Raw genomic sequence first — 13,839 nt, forward strand, 5'->3', positions numbered from 1 at the left:
GCATTATCTGATGATAAGCAACGATGTGTTGTGTTATAACAAACATAAAATCCAAAATTATCTTCTCCTCCATTACCACCATTATTGCTGCAACCATATTTTTCAAAATTCCTTAGATTATTTTCACATAAATGATGGCTATTGTCTGTGTGAAAAATATGGCCGTCATTTTGCCAAAACGGAATTCTACAGTCACTACATTTGTGGCCTTTGATATCGATAAAGCTGACATTCAGGCAAACTGCAACTGTACTATTCTGTTCCTCTGGTGCCTCTTCATGGGTCGTTTACGTACTAAATATTTGAAAAATATGGATGTATAATTAAATTAGCAAGTCTTCAGCTTAACAACTCGGATATTGTACTACATATCAAAAACATGTAATGAATCAAATTAATTTTTATTTTTTGCAGACTTCGTTATAATTTTGAAAAAAGACTTAAATTTCCCAAATATTAAAACTAAAATTTTATTCAAACAATGGATCCCAATCTCATAGGTGGTGATGAAATTTAAATATATGTTACGGTTAATAGTTGAATGGTGGACTTTCCAATCTTCCACCTACTAATCTCAAAATGCATTCTTTTGACAAAATATTTATTACAAGGATTTTTCGTCTTAACGCTACTTAACTGAGTTCTTCAACACAGACGAGAGTAAACTATGTTTTACAATTTTTGAAAATTTCATAAATTTATAGAAACACAAAAATTTATATTGTGAATTAGTCCATCTTATTATTTTTGTTTATAAATATTGAGAAAATTTAAATAATTACAATGACGAGGAAGATTAACATACATTTTGTTTTACATAAGTATGTGGTTTAAACTTTTATCAAATAAACAACTTAGTCCCCCTTCCACACTCTCAAAAGTCAGTTTATTCATTCAATTTAATTAAAGAAGTAAAGAAAAAATGTTAATCTTGCGCCAATGCCGAAACCAGGGGTCGAACCAGGGACCTTCAGATCTTCAGTCTGACGCTCTCCCAACTGAGCTATTTCGGCTAATCGGATCTTGAGATGACTACAAAATCAACTAAAGAAAAAAATTCTTATAAATATTTTCGACTTTACTATCTTTAAAAAAAAAGAATGGCTTAGGTCAGTATACACAGTTCAAAATTTTTCTTACATTTTCTTTAATTGCAAAATAAAACATTTTATTTTAAAAAAGTAAAAATGTACCTCTAAAAAATATTAGTAGGTTCAACAGAATATTAATCAACAATCATTTCGACAAAGATGGGATTCGAACCCACGTGTGCAGAGCACAATAGATTAGCAGTCCATCACCTTAACCACTCGATCACTTTGTCTTGTTGCATTGTATTTTTTTGTGTAATATAAAATTTATACACAAGCAAGGATCAATATTACTATAAGAAAAATGGCAGAAGAGACCGGTTGTAATGAAGAAGTAAAAATTTGCAAATTTTTTTTTCATATTTTTAACAATATTATATTATAACTTTAATTTTCAATACATTTCTGTCAAGTAAAATTTCATTTATTTCCACGTAATTAACAAATTAAAATAGAGAAGTTGTCAACGTTACATCTACTATGAAATATCTTTAAATTAAAGTTTTGTCAACAGTCTACGAGTCCAGTTTTGAAATTAATGTTAATAACAATATTGCGTGTTCTCAAAGTTTTTATTTTTTAAACTAATCTTTTTAACAACTATTTTACTTTAAATTTCTATTATATTTTAGTAAATCAATTTTTAAAATAATATAACGAAGTATACATACACATGATTTAAAAAAAGTTACAGAATAATTAAACACAAATGTAAAAGATTTCTCATTGTAAAGCATAATTATAAATGGAGCCCTTAACAAAAAAAAATTACTGTACAAAATTTAACAAATATTGCAAGCTATATATTTAACTCGCTGCAAGCGGTATTTGAACCTGCGAGGGGAATCCCCATTGGATTTCTAGTCCAAAGCCTTAACCACTCGGCCATTACAGCTTATTGTGCAAAGGACTTAGTTTTTTATGAGTGATTTCTTGCATGGGATCCTATCTTTTTTTTCTTCGCTCTCCTCTTCCCTCCTCATCGGAGAGCGAATTTTCTGAATTTATACTAAGCGTCGCATTCCATTCTCGAAAAACTTAGTAAGAGAAATGCCCCTTTGACATTGTCAATCAGCACTATATTTTCTTACTTTCCTATTTCCTAAGTCATCCTTAGCATAGTTACATCTTATTCTAGCCAGGATTTGAAAGTCCACTCTCAACCTCGAAAGGTTGTGTCTGTCCACTAGACCAGAGAGTTCGTTGGAGACACCTGGTCATTTTAAAGTACCATTCCTACCTTGAAGTATTTTATGCCAAAAAAATAGACCATTGAAGGTCTCGAATCAACATTATAACAGATCACTTCCCGCTAAAGATAAAGCAACAAACCAAAAATCATATTCGTAAAAATTAGACGAAGAGTGTTGATATAAAGAGCGAAAAAGTAGTACAAATATATACATTTATATTAATCTTAGTTTGGTAATACATTAGCAATACATTTATAGTTACTTATGTCTTCTCTTGAAAATGATAGAGACAAGTAAGTCTTTCAAAAGCAGCACGTTTTCTTACGGTTAAGCAATGCAGATTTCTTTTTGCGACTGCTGTCGATCAGTAAGTGCGTTGGAAACAGATGGAAAATTTAGTCCATTTACGGTAATAGATGCTTGAAGTATGATTTAAAAAATTATTTCGTAAAGTGACAATCAAGAAAACAACTACATATTTGTAGCATCAACTTCAAACCATTGACATTTTCACAACAACTCTAGAGATAAATCGAAAAGCATTTCGTTGTAGGATATCATCATTTAGTGTTTGTCTGTTTACACGACAGCAATACATTAATACAGTTTATAACTATGGGTCTATCCTCTCGTGAGACGTCGAAGAAAGTATGGTCGATCTACATCTACAAACATGTAACGATACTCCCGGGTTCAAACCATTTACTTTATCCTCCAGTTTTAAGGCAACATTTGGACGAAAAGCATGGGAAAAATTTTGCACTTCTAAGACTATTTCACGAAGAGATCTCTGCCGGGTTAATTGATGTAAAGTATCATCAAATACACTTGATAATACAAATTCATTATGCAATATGACGTCACTGGTTGTGGAAAACAAAGCAATACAAAAACTCTAATATCTTGAGAGGCAAAAGTTTATAAAAACTGTTTAACAAAGTGTACTGTAGCATGTTTGTGGATGTAGATCGTCCAGATTAGTAGAGTCCTGAGAGGAACTGTTGGCGTTGATGTTGAGTCTAAAAAGTCTAAAAACTAAACACAAACGTGTCATGAGCATCAAAATCCCACTTTTTCCCTGTAATGATGCATTGTTTTAACCAATGTATGGTGACAGCTGGTATGTTCAGCAACTTCGACTTTTGAATGGTACTATGCATCACGTGACTGCTGCCGACAATAATGACGTCGCAAATTGGTTCGTGTTGCGATTGCTGCAACGTTTGTAGCGGATTTGGTGGTAGTTTTGATACCATCTGACAACCAGCTGCCTTCAAAACTTTTTTCCAATCGAGCTGAAAATCGCTGGGGCCAACTAGGTGAACCTGCAAGACGTCGATTGAAGAAAAATTAAAAATAGGAAAAGTAGATTTCTATGAAACGTTGGCCTAATCCACAGACATTCGGGAATTTTACTCATGTATCATGAGCAAGCATTTTACATGACCAGCGGCTAGGCCAGTCTGAATTGACTCATGTATCATGAGCAAGCATTTTACATGACCAGCGGCTAGGCCAGTCTGAATTGACTCATGTATCATGAGCACGCATTTTACATGACCAGCGACCAGGCCAGTCTGATGAATTGTACTCACTTATCATGAGCAGGCATTTTGCATGACAATGCAAGTTGTTCAGCAAATTATTATTCGTTTCGTTATAGTTCTAGTGAAAAAACAGAAAAATATTCGCATTTTAGGATTAAAGAACGGGCTGGTTTGGCTTTCTTAACTACCAGGTATATAACTTGTGGATTTTAAAGGAGCTTTAAAACATTTTCAAAGCTAGAAGGAACTAGCATGAAGAAAAAAAAACTCAGATCTGAATCAAGCTTCAGCCTTTATGACAATCTTCGTGATATCATATTTCATTAGATTACAGAACTTGCTTCAACAGAATAAATTTCTGCTAGCATCCAAAGATCTGCTGTAGTCCCTTTCCACTAAACTTAAAACACGTAAAACATCAAACGAATAATTTACGCAAACATAAACAAAATTTATAAAGTATGCGGAAAATAAGTAAAGACTAAAAGTCAAAGCTAAACTCTAATAGTTTGACTTGAAAATTGATTGTTTTCTCATCAAAACCCTTCGGAGCATGGACATAGAAAGACCGATGAGTGAGGGGGGAGGTCATATTCATTTATACATGAATACAAGGTTAAGCCCCTTTGAAATCCATTGCTTTCATTGGAACATAACATGCATATATGAATATGACCCCCCCCCCCGAATCATCGATTTTCCAACGCACGCGCTATGGAGTAAAACATACCAATAGGAAAGCACAAGCTTTCCTTTCAATTTCAAACAAAATAACACGAACAGCATCACATTTACATATACCTTCAATCCTCGCAAAGCGCCTCGATAGCTTTGATTTTCGATCAGCTCATCGTTGATGATATCTTTGCCGGCGGGTAACAAATAACTTTGAAAGCCGATCAGCCTGTTTTCCACGCAGCAATCACGAATCCAAACGTGAGAAATACAAGGTACATTTAAAACTAACGCGTGGAAATATTTAGCCGTGGTCTGACAGGTATTTGACAAGAGAAAACATGAATTTACAGAAATATCATCCTGAAATCCGTCCAATATCTCGCCACCACAGGCCTTTAATTGAGCCTTGACGTCATTCTTTGTGTAGATTTGCTGTTCCTCGCGAGATTCGCTATCATTCAGAGAGTAAGTAACGTTTTTTCCGGTCAGAACGAATCCATAGCCGCAAAATAAATCTTTATTCTTTGAAAGAATCCCCCCACAAGAGTTGATTTTACGCGGAGATTTTCGACGATTTCCGACGTTTTTTTTTCCATGTCCACATTTTCCTGATGATCCTTTTTGAGATTTACGAACGATTTCGCGGTTTTTTTGATTTGTCGGTCTGGCGCTTGCTGTTTCTCGTTTCTCACATAATATTGTAGAACGAGGTGACGTGGTGTATTCAAAATTTGTAACTTTGGATAAAGACTTCTCTCCGTTCGTTGTCCTGCAATTTTCAACATGTTCATTAAGCGACAAAAACATCGCCGCTTGTTCCGCACTAAGCATAACATTCCGTCTTGGACAATCCACCACTTCATTATTACAACTTTTCACCTTATGCACCTCTTCGACTCCATTCATGAAAGTCTCCTTGACAACACCATCGATATACCCGCCGCCGGCTTTCTTGCAAAACATCACCTGCTGATCGGGCAGAAAATCGTCAACAATAATTATACAATCTTCATGAAGAGTTCTGACGTTTCCATCGTCAAAACGCACACGGTATTCCCCAGGATGGCTAAATGTCGATTCTACAATGCCAGGGTAATAGTGCTTATCAAACCATTTACCAAAAACTTTTGTTCCATTTTGAAGTAACGGCGAGGGGCGCGATGACGTAATGTCTTTGTTCTTTTCATGAAGTACACAAGAACGCGTTCGTTTTATTCTCGCCTTTGGTGCTTTTATTTCATCAAATTGACGAAGAGATTTCCCTTCTTCACCGAGATCTCCGGAAGACCTTGACGAGTTGGAAGACGAAGATGAACATGAAGTCGTAAACAAAATCGGCGATAAATTTTTCGTTGGCAACAAAAGCTCTCTCGGTGATTTCGACGATTTGGCGCATAATTTTTTTCTCGCATGGACTACACTACGTAATTCTGAAATATTTTGGTCGTTACATTGCACAACAGTCTTCTTATTACTACAAGTATTTTCAAGAGATTCCACCTTCGATTTATCATCATTTGCTACGTATTTCGTAGGATCTTCAATGTTTTCTGAGAAATGAGGTTTTTTCGAAAGAAGAGTTTCGTCGAATTCGATCACGGGAGGTATTTCTGACACCTCTTCTTGCGTCTCGTCTGTCATCGTCGTGACTTTGTACGTAGGCTCTCCGAACTCGTGTTTAGTTTCTTTGGTTATTGTCGTTCCATTAATTGAAGAGTATATGATCTCTACCTCGACCTCGATCAACGTCGTAACGGTTGTCGTCTTTCGAGTCTTTACCGTCTTTAAAAAGCCTCTTTTATTTATTTGTCCATAATTTTCCCATCTTTGATCCTCGATGCACACGAGCACACGATGCACACGATCGTCATTCTTAACTTTCTTCGCACTCGAAGTATTTTTGCTGAGATGCTTGCGTTTATTTCGCCCCGTTGACGGCGGCACAGAAAATTCATCTTCACTTTCATGATCAGTTCGGTTGCACTTGTTGGATCCAATTCCACTTTCTTTGATTTTCGTGAAAACGCATTTCTCGAAAGGTTTCGAGGGCAGAGCTTCCGTTTCCGTAAGAAAACTCGGAGTACCTTGTCTTAAACAGACTTTGTCGTCGACATCCGAGTCTTCTGAAGAAAGAGGTAAAGCCTTCACATCACGTGACTTAGAATTTATGAACATGTGACCAGAATCATCAGGTGTGCAAGAAGAGCGACATCTCTGGGACGAATCTAATCAAAAAAGAAACTAATTGTATGAACTATAGAATATTTTTTAGTTTTAACGTCACTACCGTATTTCTTTTGTTTAGCCCCCAGCGAACAAACGAACGCAAAGGAAAGTAAGGTTAAATATACGAACGGTTTCCAAGCCAAGCTGATAACCCACGATTATAACATTTTAATGATATGGCGCGGGCGTCTATTAGAGACGGGGCGTTTATTAGGTGTCTTAATCCAAATTCAAGCTTTGAGGGGTTGGGGGTTTGATAGGGGGGGGGCGTTTATTGGATTATTGACGGTGGTAAGCACATTTGGTTTAGATTACAGTCTGACTGACATAATTGGCGACAACTCAATCGTAATTATGTTTTTTAGCACACATTAACACCCCAATGCGTCTCAAAAACAGAGCAACATAACTATCGTGTGTCAGATAATTACATAAAAACACCTTCATTTTGTCTGTCTATTACGTACAAAGCTCCGGACTTCTACTGTTCGCAATGTCATGTCGGTGAAAAGACAGAAAAGTATTTGTTGAGATATTATAGAAGCTTCGCCAACATGATTGGAGCTGAAATTCGACAGAATAAGATTATTTTAATGGACGTTTGCCGAAAGTACATTTTTACCTTTAGTCACCAAAGTATTGCGCCTGAAAGGTGTTTCGTTGACAAATGCTTCAGAAGGCTGGGATGGCGACATGCGAAGAAAAAACATGTCGTCTTCTTCACAATCTTGGCCAGGATTGTTCACTTTCACTACAGGTACATGGTCAGGTAGACTTTCGTGAGTGGCTTTGTCTTCTTGTTCGGTATTTCTATCTATATGATGTACGTCTAAAAACATTTCAGTCATGTAATGGCAGTTATGCAATTCTTGTTTTGAATGTTCGCCAGGCAATTATGCGCTGATTGGCTTATAGCTGTGTTTTCAAAGCCTGAGTAAACTGGTGCAAACCGATCTTAGCTCAACCAATAAAATTAATCAAAGAAAATTTGCAAATCAATCATGAGTACATTTTAGAGGAAAAACTAAAACGTTTGCTCTAAATTTGTATGTTTTGCATTATTGTAGTTTTATGAAAGAAATAAAAGATGTTTTTCGTGTTTACATTGGGTAATGCAAACCTCCGAGACGTTTGTGAGAAGTTTGTGAGAACTCACGACCTTCGTTCTCGGGCTTGTACTGATCTGTTCTCGAGTTCTCTCAAAGGTCTCCTCGGTTTGTACAAGCCTGTGGCCCTGTAGAAACCATAGTTCAATGGTGCAAACACAGTAAACGTCTTTTGTTTCTTAAATAATAGTTTAGATGTACATGCTGTTTATCACCTCTGGATTCGAAGAAAAAAATATCTTTTGACATCTCTGCAGGAGAATTTCGTTTACTTTCAGCAAGTCCAGACACCATTGCAACATTTGACCCGCGAAGATTATTCCCATCCATATTTGGTATAGCAATTGAGCAGTTTGAAGAGTTGGATGCACTACTTTCTGATGAATTGACGACTGCTGTCACATCACTGTCTGTTTGATAACAGTTCTTGTCGGTACCATTAGTTTTCTTTAGAGAAACTTTTTCTAGAAAACATAAGAATTGTTGTCATTTAAGTAATGACATGCAGTGATCAACATATTTGTAGTTTCTAGCAAAACATCTTCCCATGTCCAGGTTATTTCACCAATCACACTAATGCCAGACCATTGAAAAAACGTTGAAATATACGTAACCTCAACAAACATTTGAACAAACATTTTGAAAAATTGCCTTTTCAAGTACAAGGCCTGTAGAAAATAATCAATTAGGGGGGGCTATTGACAGTTAAAGCAGCAGAAGTTGGTTGCAAGTAGGTCACAGGATAAATTCCCCCCAACCCCCTGCCCAGGCTCTGTGGTTTTGGAAGTGTAAGTTATATGAAGGTCTAAACAAAAATTGTGCATAACATTTATGGTACACTAGTAGTGACACAATCATCAGTTTATTTTCCCACTATGTTTACACAAAAATCGAAATTTATTTCCCTATGGAGCAATGATAAAGGAACGCATTGCTAAATCGCACACTCCCTCTCCTAAATCCAAAATAATTACACTATGGCCAAAGCCGTCGCCAATGAAGTGAAGTCAAATTAATGCTTGAAAGTTTCTTTAGAAGAGAACATAAAACAATAAGGCAAAATTCTCCAAAAGTTATGAGCAAACACTATATTGTGACATATATACCTGTCACAAGTGCATTGATGTGAGTGAATTTGAAAGCAGATTTGTAATTTTTGTTTTCTTACTAGATGAAGAGCTCTTGTCATTGGGCAAACATGAAGGTGTGATGATTTCAGAACTTGATGTTTCTTGAATTGCTAGCTGATCCAAAGATAGTTTGTCATTCAACATCTTGGATGAGCCAATTGTTGTTGAATTTTCGAATGTACGAATAAGATCATGTAAGGTGCTATAAAAAATAAAAAGCTGTTACTTTCAACTACTACATATTCAGAAAAATGTTTGCAAGTATTCTTACCGGCGTAAAGGATGTTCCTTAGGTGTCTTTATTCTTACAAGACTACGTTCTTCACCACTAGAGTTCTCCTTGCTAAATACTGATTGAAATGAACAGCTTACATCTGATGATTCACTTGGAGAATAGGGAAAAATCGAATCAGAACTGCTGGTATCTAAAAACAATTATCATCACAGTATCCAGTCAAAACTATCCTTATCAAAAGACAATTATGGATAAAAGGTGCACTGGAGCAATCATAGAATACCATTTCCCGAACTTAACTACCATCAAGCCCTACCAAAACCCTAACATTTTTCCTAATCACAAACATGCATAATTGTTGCTGGCTCTCTTGGTCGTAGGGTATTCTACATTCCACAGAGTGTCCCAAAAGCTGCTCATCTTTACATGATTCAGGAATAATTGATCTCCGATGAAGTATTAATTTCATTCTCAAAATTCGCAGTGTGCAATAGCTGCACTTTGTATGTATATAATTATTTTCAATAGCCTTTATAATTCTTTGGAGATCGATCACTCCTAAACTGGACAAATTCTACACCATTTCTGATTTCTAAGATGAGCAGTTTTTGAAACCTCCAGTAAAATTGTGTCATTCATGTAGTGTGGCCATGCACGCACATTTTTAACAAGTTTTAGTCTGATAAGCCTAGACTCTCTCAACTTCTTAACACAGTTGCAAATGTCAGAACTGGGGAGTGTTTAAGTTCATCCGACCAAACTTCATATAAAAATTGCATGCAAAGTCACCCTGCCTTTTTGGCCACCAAGTAACCCTATAAACCCACTATTGCTGTCTTTCATTTGTTATTTACAGGTTCAGGTTAAGTCTAACTGAATCATGGCAGCTGAATTTCAAATTCTAACTTTTTAAATACTATCATATTTCAAAACAATCTTCATGGTAACGGTTTACATAGGTAATCCTTGCTGTGCCAGCTGAATATTGTTTGCTACAAGTTCCAGTTGTAAGTACTGCTAAAATGACATGGAATTATTCTCAAACATTTTTGTAAATTCTTACCTTCCAATTCCATGCTCGAATTAAATCAGCAACTGCAACCACGTTGTTTCCCACGTGTATTTCTTCTTGTTTTCAATTTACGAAATTTCGCGCTGACCTCTAAGAGGCTGACAAAAATGGAGTATCAGCTCACTGATCTGATAATAGACTGGGTATAGCTTCTACAGGTAGCAAAAGTGAAGCCTAATTATATATGCAAAATTCACTTCCGGGTACCACGGCGAGATACAAATTACTATAGAAATGTATGGCGGATAACGTTTACAAACATGGATTTTCGAATATTTAAGACCTTTCGCGACTCCTTACTAACCTCAAGTATTAGTCATGGATAAAACAGGTTATGCGAATCGATTTGACATCAAAATGATTCCTATAGCTGTAAAATATTGACGTTAGTGTTGATTTAAAAGTTGTACATGCGAGAATGTATTTTGTCCCATCGTTGCCAATGCAAGATAGTTCACTGCTCGCTTTCCAATTTCTGAGGCAGTTATGATCTAGTATACGTTTCAGTTCTTTAGAAATGAGGTGAGTTACTTTTTTTATCATTCTTTCTTTATGTTGAGAGATTGTTGTAATTTAATTTTTGCTGTAACTTCATTTTTTCATGAGCAAAGTACTACTTAAACAAGACAAGTTTATTCAGTTTCTTTCGCACTTTGTCTTTAGTTTCTATTTCTGTAGTTGTTTTTCTCAAATGGTATAGTCGCACTTTGCGCTTAATTATTTAAAGAAGTATGATTTTCATTGACATTAAAATCTAACAAATGCGTTCTACACACATTAGGACACTTTAGTAAACTGCTTTTGAAACATCAAGGTAATGTAGCCAGCCAGGTATGAATTTGCAGGCCCTTTAAGAGTGCAAAAGCTGGGTGCATTGTTTAATCTTTATAATCATCTTGGTTTTAGTTTGTCCCTTAAACAGATTTAAATTATTAACAGCAACATAAGACTGCATCCACAGTTTATAATTATAAGTGTATCCAATTGTATCCAATATATCAGTTCCACATTGTCTTGTGCTAATTCCTTTACAGCCATGAATACTGCTTCTCAGCAACAGTTTATTGTCTACAGCTGTAAATTGGTCAAATGTTCGATTGTTAAAGTCACACTTCACAAGTGGAATAAAGCTCTTGTCTTTCTTATTACTACAAGACTCTAGACTGATGATCAAACTATTGCTGAAAAGGATTCTAATGTCAACTGCAATTCATATTTATACCATCCCTAACTACATTCATATCTTAAGAATAATTTTAATCTTTTTGGAAAAATATTTAAGGCATTAATATTACATTCATACTAACTATGATCTTCTGGAATTTGCTTAGCACTTAGAAGAGGAAAATGAAATTTACTGAATGTAAAAAGGCAGTAATATTGTACATGGCTGGCTATATTGCCCAGATGGTGCAAAAGAAAATAAACTGTCCTATTTGTCATGTAGCAGTCGGTTCAAGAAACCATAAAAATGAGTCTGCTTTCCTGACTTTAAAATACAGGGGTAAATTGTAAGCTAACAGCAAGTGTTATAGTAATATGCAATGAAACAGAGAGGTGCTTTCAGAGAATGTTGGCAGCTACAAATGGAAATTTACCGCAAGGAAAAGGAATTCCTGATGGTATTGCTGTGTCTGTATTAAATGGTATAGATTTGAGGACAACATTCAAGGATCTCGACGCACACATGTTGAATACTACTGTTCACGAAAATCATATTTACTCATTAAGACCATATCTAAATGTTACAGCAAGGTGCGACTATACCATTTGAGAAAAACAACTACAGAAATAGAAACTAAAGATAAAGTGCGAAAGAAACTGAATAAACTTGTCTTGTTTAAGTAGTACTTTGCTCATGAAAAAATGAAGTTACAGCAAAAATAAAATGTCAACAATGTCTCAACATAAAGAAAGAATGATAAAAAAAGTAACTCACCTCATTTCTAAAGAACTGAAACGTATACTAGATCATAAATGCCTCAGAAATTGGAAAGCGAGCAGTGAACTATCTTGCATTGGCAACGATAGGACAAAATACATTCTCGCATGTACAACTTTTAAATCAACACTAACGTCGATATTTTACAGCTATAGGAATCATTTTGATGTCAAATCGATTCGCATAACCTGTTTTATCCATGAATAATACTTGAGGTTAGTAAGGAGTCGCGAAAGGTTTTAAAAATTGGAAAATCCATGTTTGTAAACGTTATCCGCCATACATTTCTATAGTAATTTGTATCTCGCCGTGGTACCCGGAAGTGAATTTTGCATATATCATTAGACTTCACTTTTGCTACCTGTAGAAGCTATATCCAGTATATCAGCTTCGTAAGAAATGTTGCAATTTTAAATTTCTTAACAAATAAATTTTCTTGAAAGCACTTTCCTGCCCGACGAGTAACAAGATTTTGCTTTGCCTCGTAAAATTCACTCTCTCTATGATAACTAATGTCCGAAAACATTTTGCTTTCTCCTAGAACAATTTACATTGCTGTTAGCCTTTTAAATAAATTTTAAAAATTTCACTTTGCAGCCAATCAGATTGCAGGAAATCAAAAACAAACTTAGCATGCATAAAGCACAAATTCAGTAAAACTCACATGTTGATATATATTTCAAACTACGTAAAAATTACAACTCTTGCGTTAACAGTGAAATTATTTTGCCATGTAAACAGCATTTCCATTAAACATAAAGATTAAAAAAGATACGTGAGCAAGAAAAACACTCCGTGTTCTATTTATAATAGTTGTTTCGACCAACCAGAAGGCCTAAGTAGATTTTTCTTGTTCTAAACAATGCTACGCCAAACAACATGAAGATTCAATTATAAAAATTTCTTGTAATATCTTATAGCTCCAATCACATTCAACTCAAATCACTTTTGGCACAGCTATATTGGCGGTCACACACAAGCGTTAGTAAGACGCGTTCTTCCACCTGCGCTAAATTCTACTTCGTTTCTTGTGAAATACGATACCAATTCTTCTATACTCTTGAATTTCTGTAAAAATGAAGCCAGGGTGAACCTTTCGTTTGGGTAGTATAAAATATAAGAAATAAAATATATTTACTGTATTTGCACAGGCTTATGCAAACCGAGGAGACTTTTGGGAGAACTCGAAGGCTGATCAGTGCAAAACCGAGAGTTCTCACAAACGTCTCCGAGGTTTGCATAAACCAGTGCAAACACAAAAAAAATCTTTTATTTCTTTTATAAAATGACAATAATGCAAAACATACAAATTTCAAACAAACATTACCATATTCTTTTAAAATAAATTCATGTTTGATTTGCAAATTCTCATTGATTGATTTCATTGGTTGAGCTCGGATCGGTCTGCACAGGCTAATGCAGACCAATCAGGGCACGCATTTCATTGTTTTTATTTCACGTTTGCGACCGCAGACAACATATCTAATCATAAAATCACAACAATACAACGCGTGTGCTTATTGGTTTTATAGCTGAGTTTGCATCAGCCAGTGCAGACCGATCTGAGTTCAGTCAGTTACATCAATTTGCAGAGAATTTGCAAATCAATCATGAACACA

The 13,839-nt window shown here is 35.5% G+C and overlaps 2 protein-coding genes, 1 long non-coding RNA gene and 3 other non-coding genes across 8 annotated transcripts in view; 1 reads left to right on the forward strand and 5 right to left on the reverse strand.

Moving 5' to 3' along the window:
* Window positions 1-940: 940 nt before the first annotated feature.
* Trnaf-gaa lies at window positions 941-1,013 on the reverse strand. The gene has a single exon. It is a non-coding gene; the product is annotated as a tRNA-Phe (tRNA).
* Window positions 1,014-1,242: 229 nt separating this feature from the next.
* Window positions 1,243-1,324, reverse strand: Trnas-gcu. The gene has a single exon. It is a non-coding gene; the product is annotated as a tRNA-Ser (tRNA).
* Window positions 1,325-1,904: 580 nt separating this feature from the next.
* Trnas-aga lies at window positions 1,905-1,986 on the reverse strand. The gene has a single exon. It is a non-coding gene; the product is annotated as a tRNA-Ser (tRNA).
* A 1,173-nt stretch (window positions 1,987-3,159) lies between these two features.
* On the reverse strand, window positions 3,160-10,319 carry LOC124443738. Its single transcript, XM_046994252.1, has 7 exons — window positions 10,270-10,319; window positions 9,243-9,396; window positions 9,010-9,173; window positions 8,057-8,305; window positions 7,358-7,564; window positions 4,633-6,734; window positions 3,160-3,609 (listed from the first exon to the last, which is right to left on the reverse strand). The coding sequence occupies exons 1-7, from the start codon at window positions 10,280-10,282 to the stop codon at window positions 3,313-3,315; spliced, it is 3,186 nt and encodes a 1,061-aa protein (XP_046850208.1). The 5' UTR covers window positions 10,283-10,319; the 3' UTR covers window positions 3,160-3,312.
* A 440-nt stretch (window positions 10,320-10,759) lies between these two features.
* LOC124443740 lies at window positions 10,760-11,648 on the forward strand. The gene is made up of 2 exons (XR_006947741.1): window positions 10,760-10,800; window positions 11,313-11,648. It is a non-coding gene; the product is annotated as an uncharacterized LOC124443740 (long non-coding RNA).
* Window positions 11,649-12,869: 1,221 nt separating this feature from the next.
* LOC124443739 (lymphocyte cytosolic protein 2-like) overlaps window positions 12,870-13,839 on the reverse strand; it is a 32,501-nt gene continuing 31,531 nt past the window's right edge. For all 3 annotated transcript variants that reach the window (XM_046994254.1, XM_046994255.1, XM_046994253.1), the window contains one exon: window positions 12,870-13,288. In XM_046994254.1, coding sequence (XP_046850210.1) covers window positions 13,190-13,288 — 99 coding nt within the window. In that variant the 3' untranslated portion in view covers window positions 12,870-13,189. The remainder of the gene's footprint in view (window positions 13,289-13,839) is intronic.

Source organism: Xenia sp. Carnegie-2017, unplaced genomic scaffold (assembly GCF_021976095.1).
Source record: "Xenia sp. Carnegie-2017 unplaced genomic scaffold, XeniaSp_v1 HiC_scaffold_21, whole genome shotgun sequence".
Lineage (NCBI taxonomy): Eukaryota > Metazoa > Cnidaria > Anthozoa > Malacalcyonacea > Xeniidae > Xenia > Xenia sp. Carnegie-2017.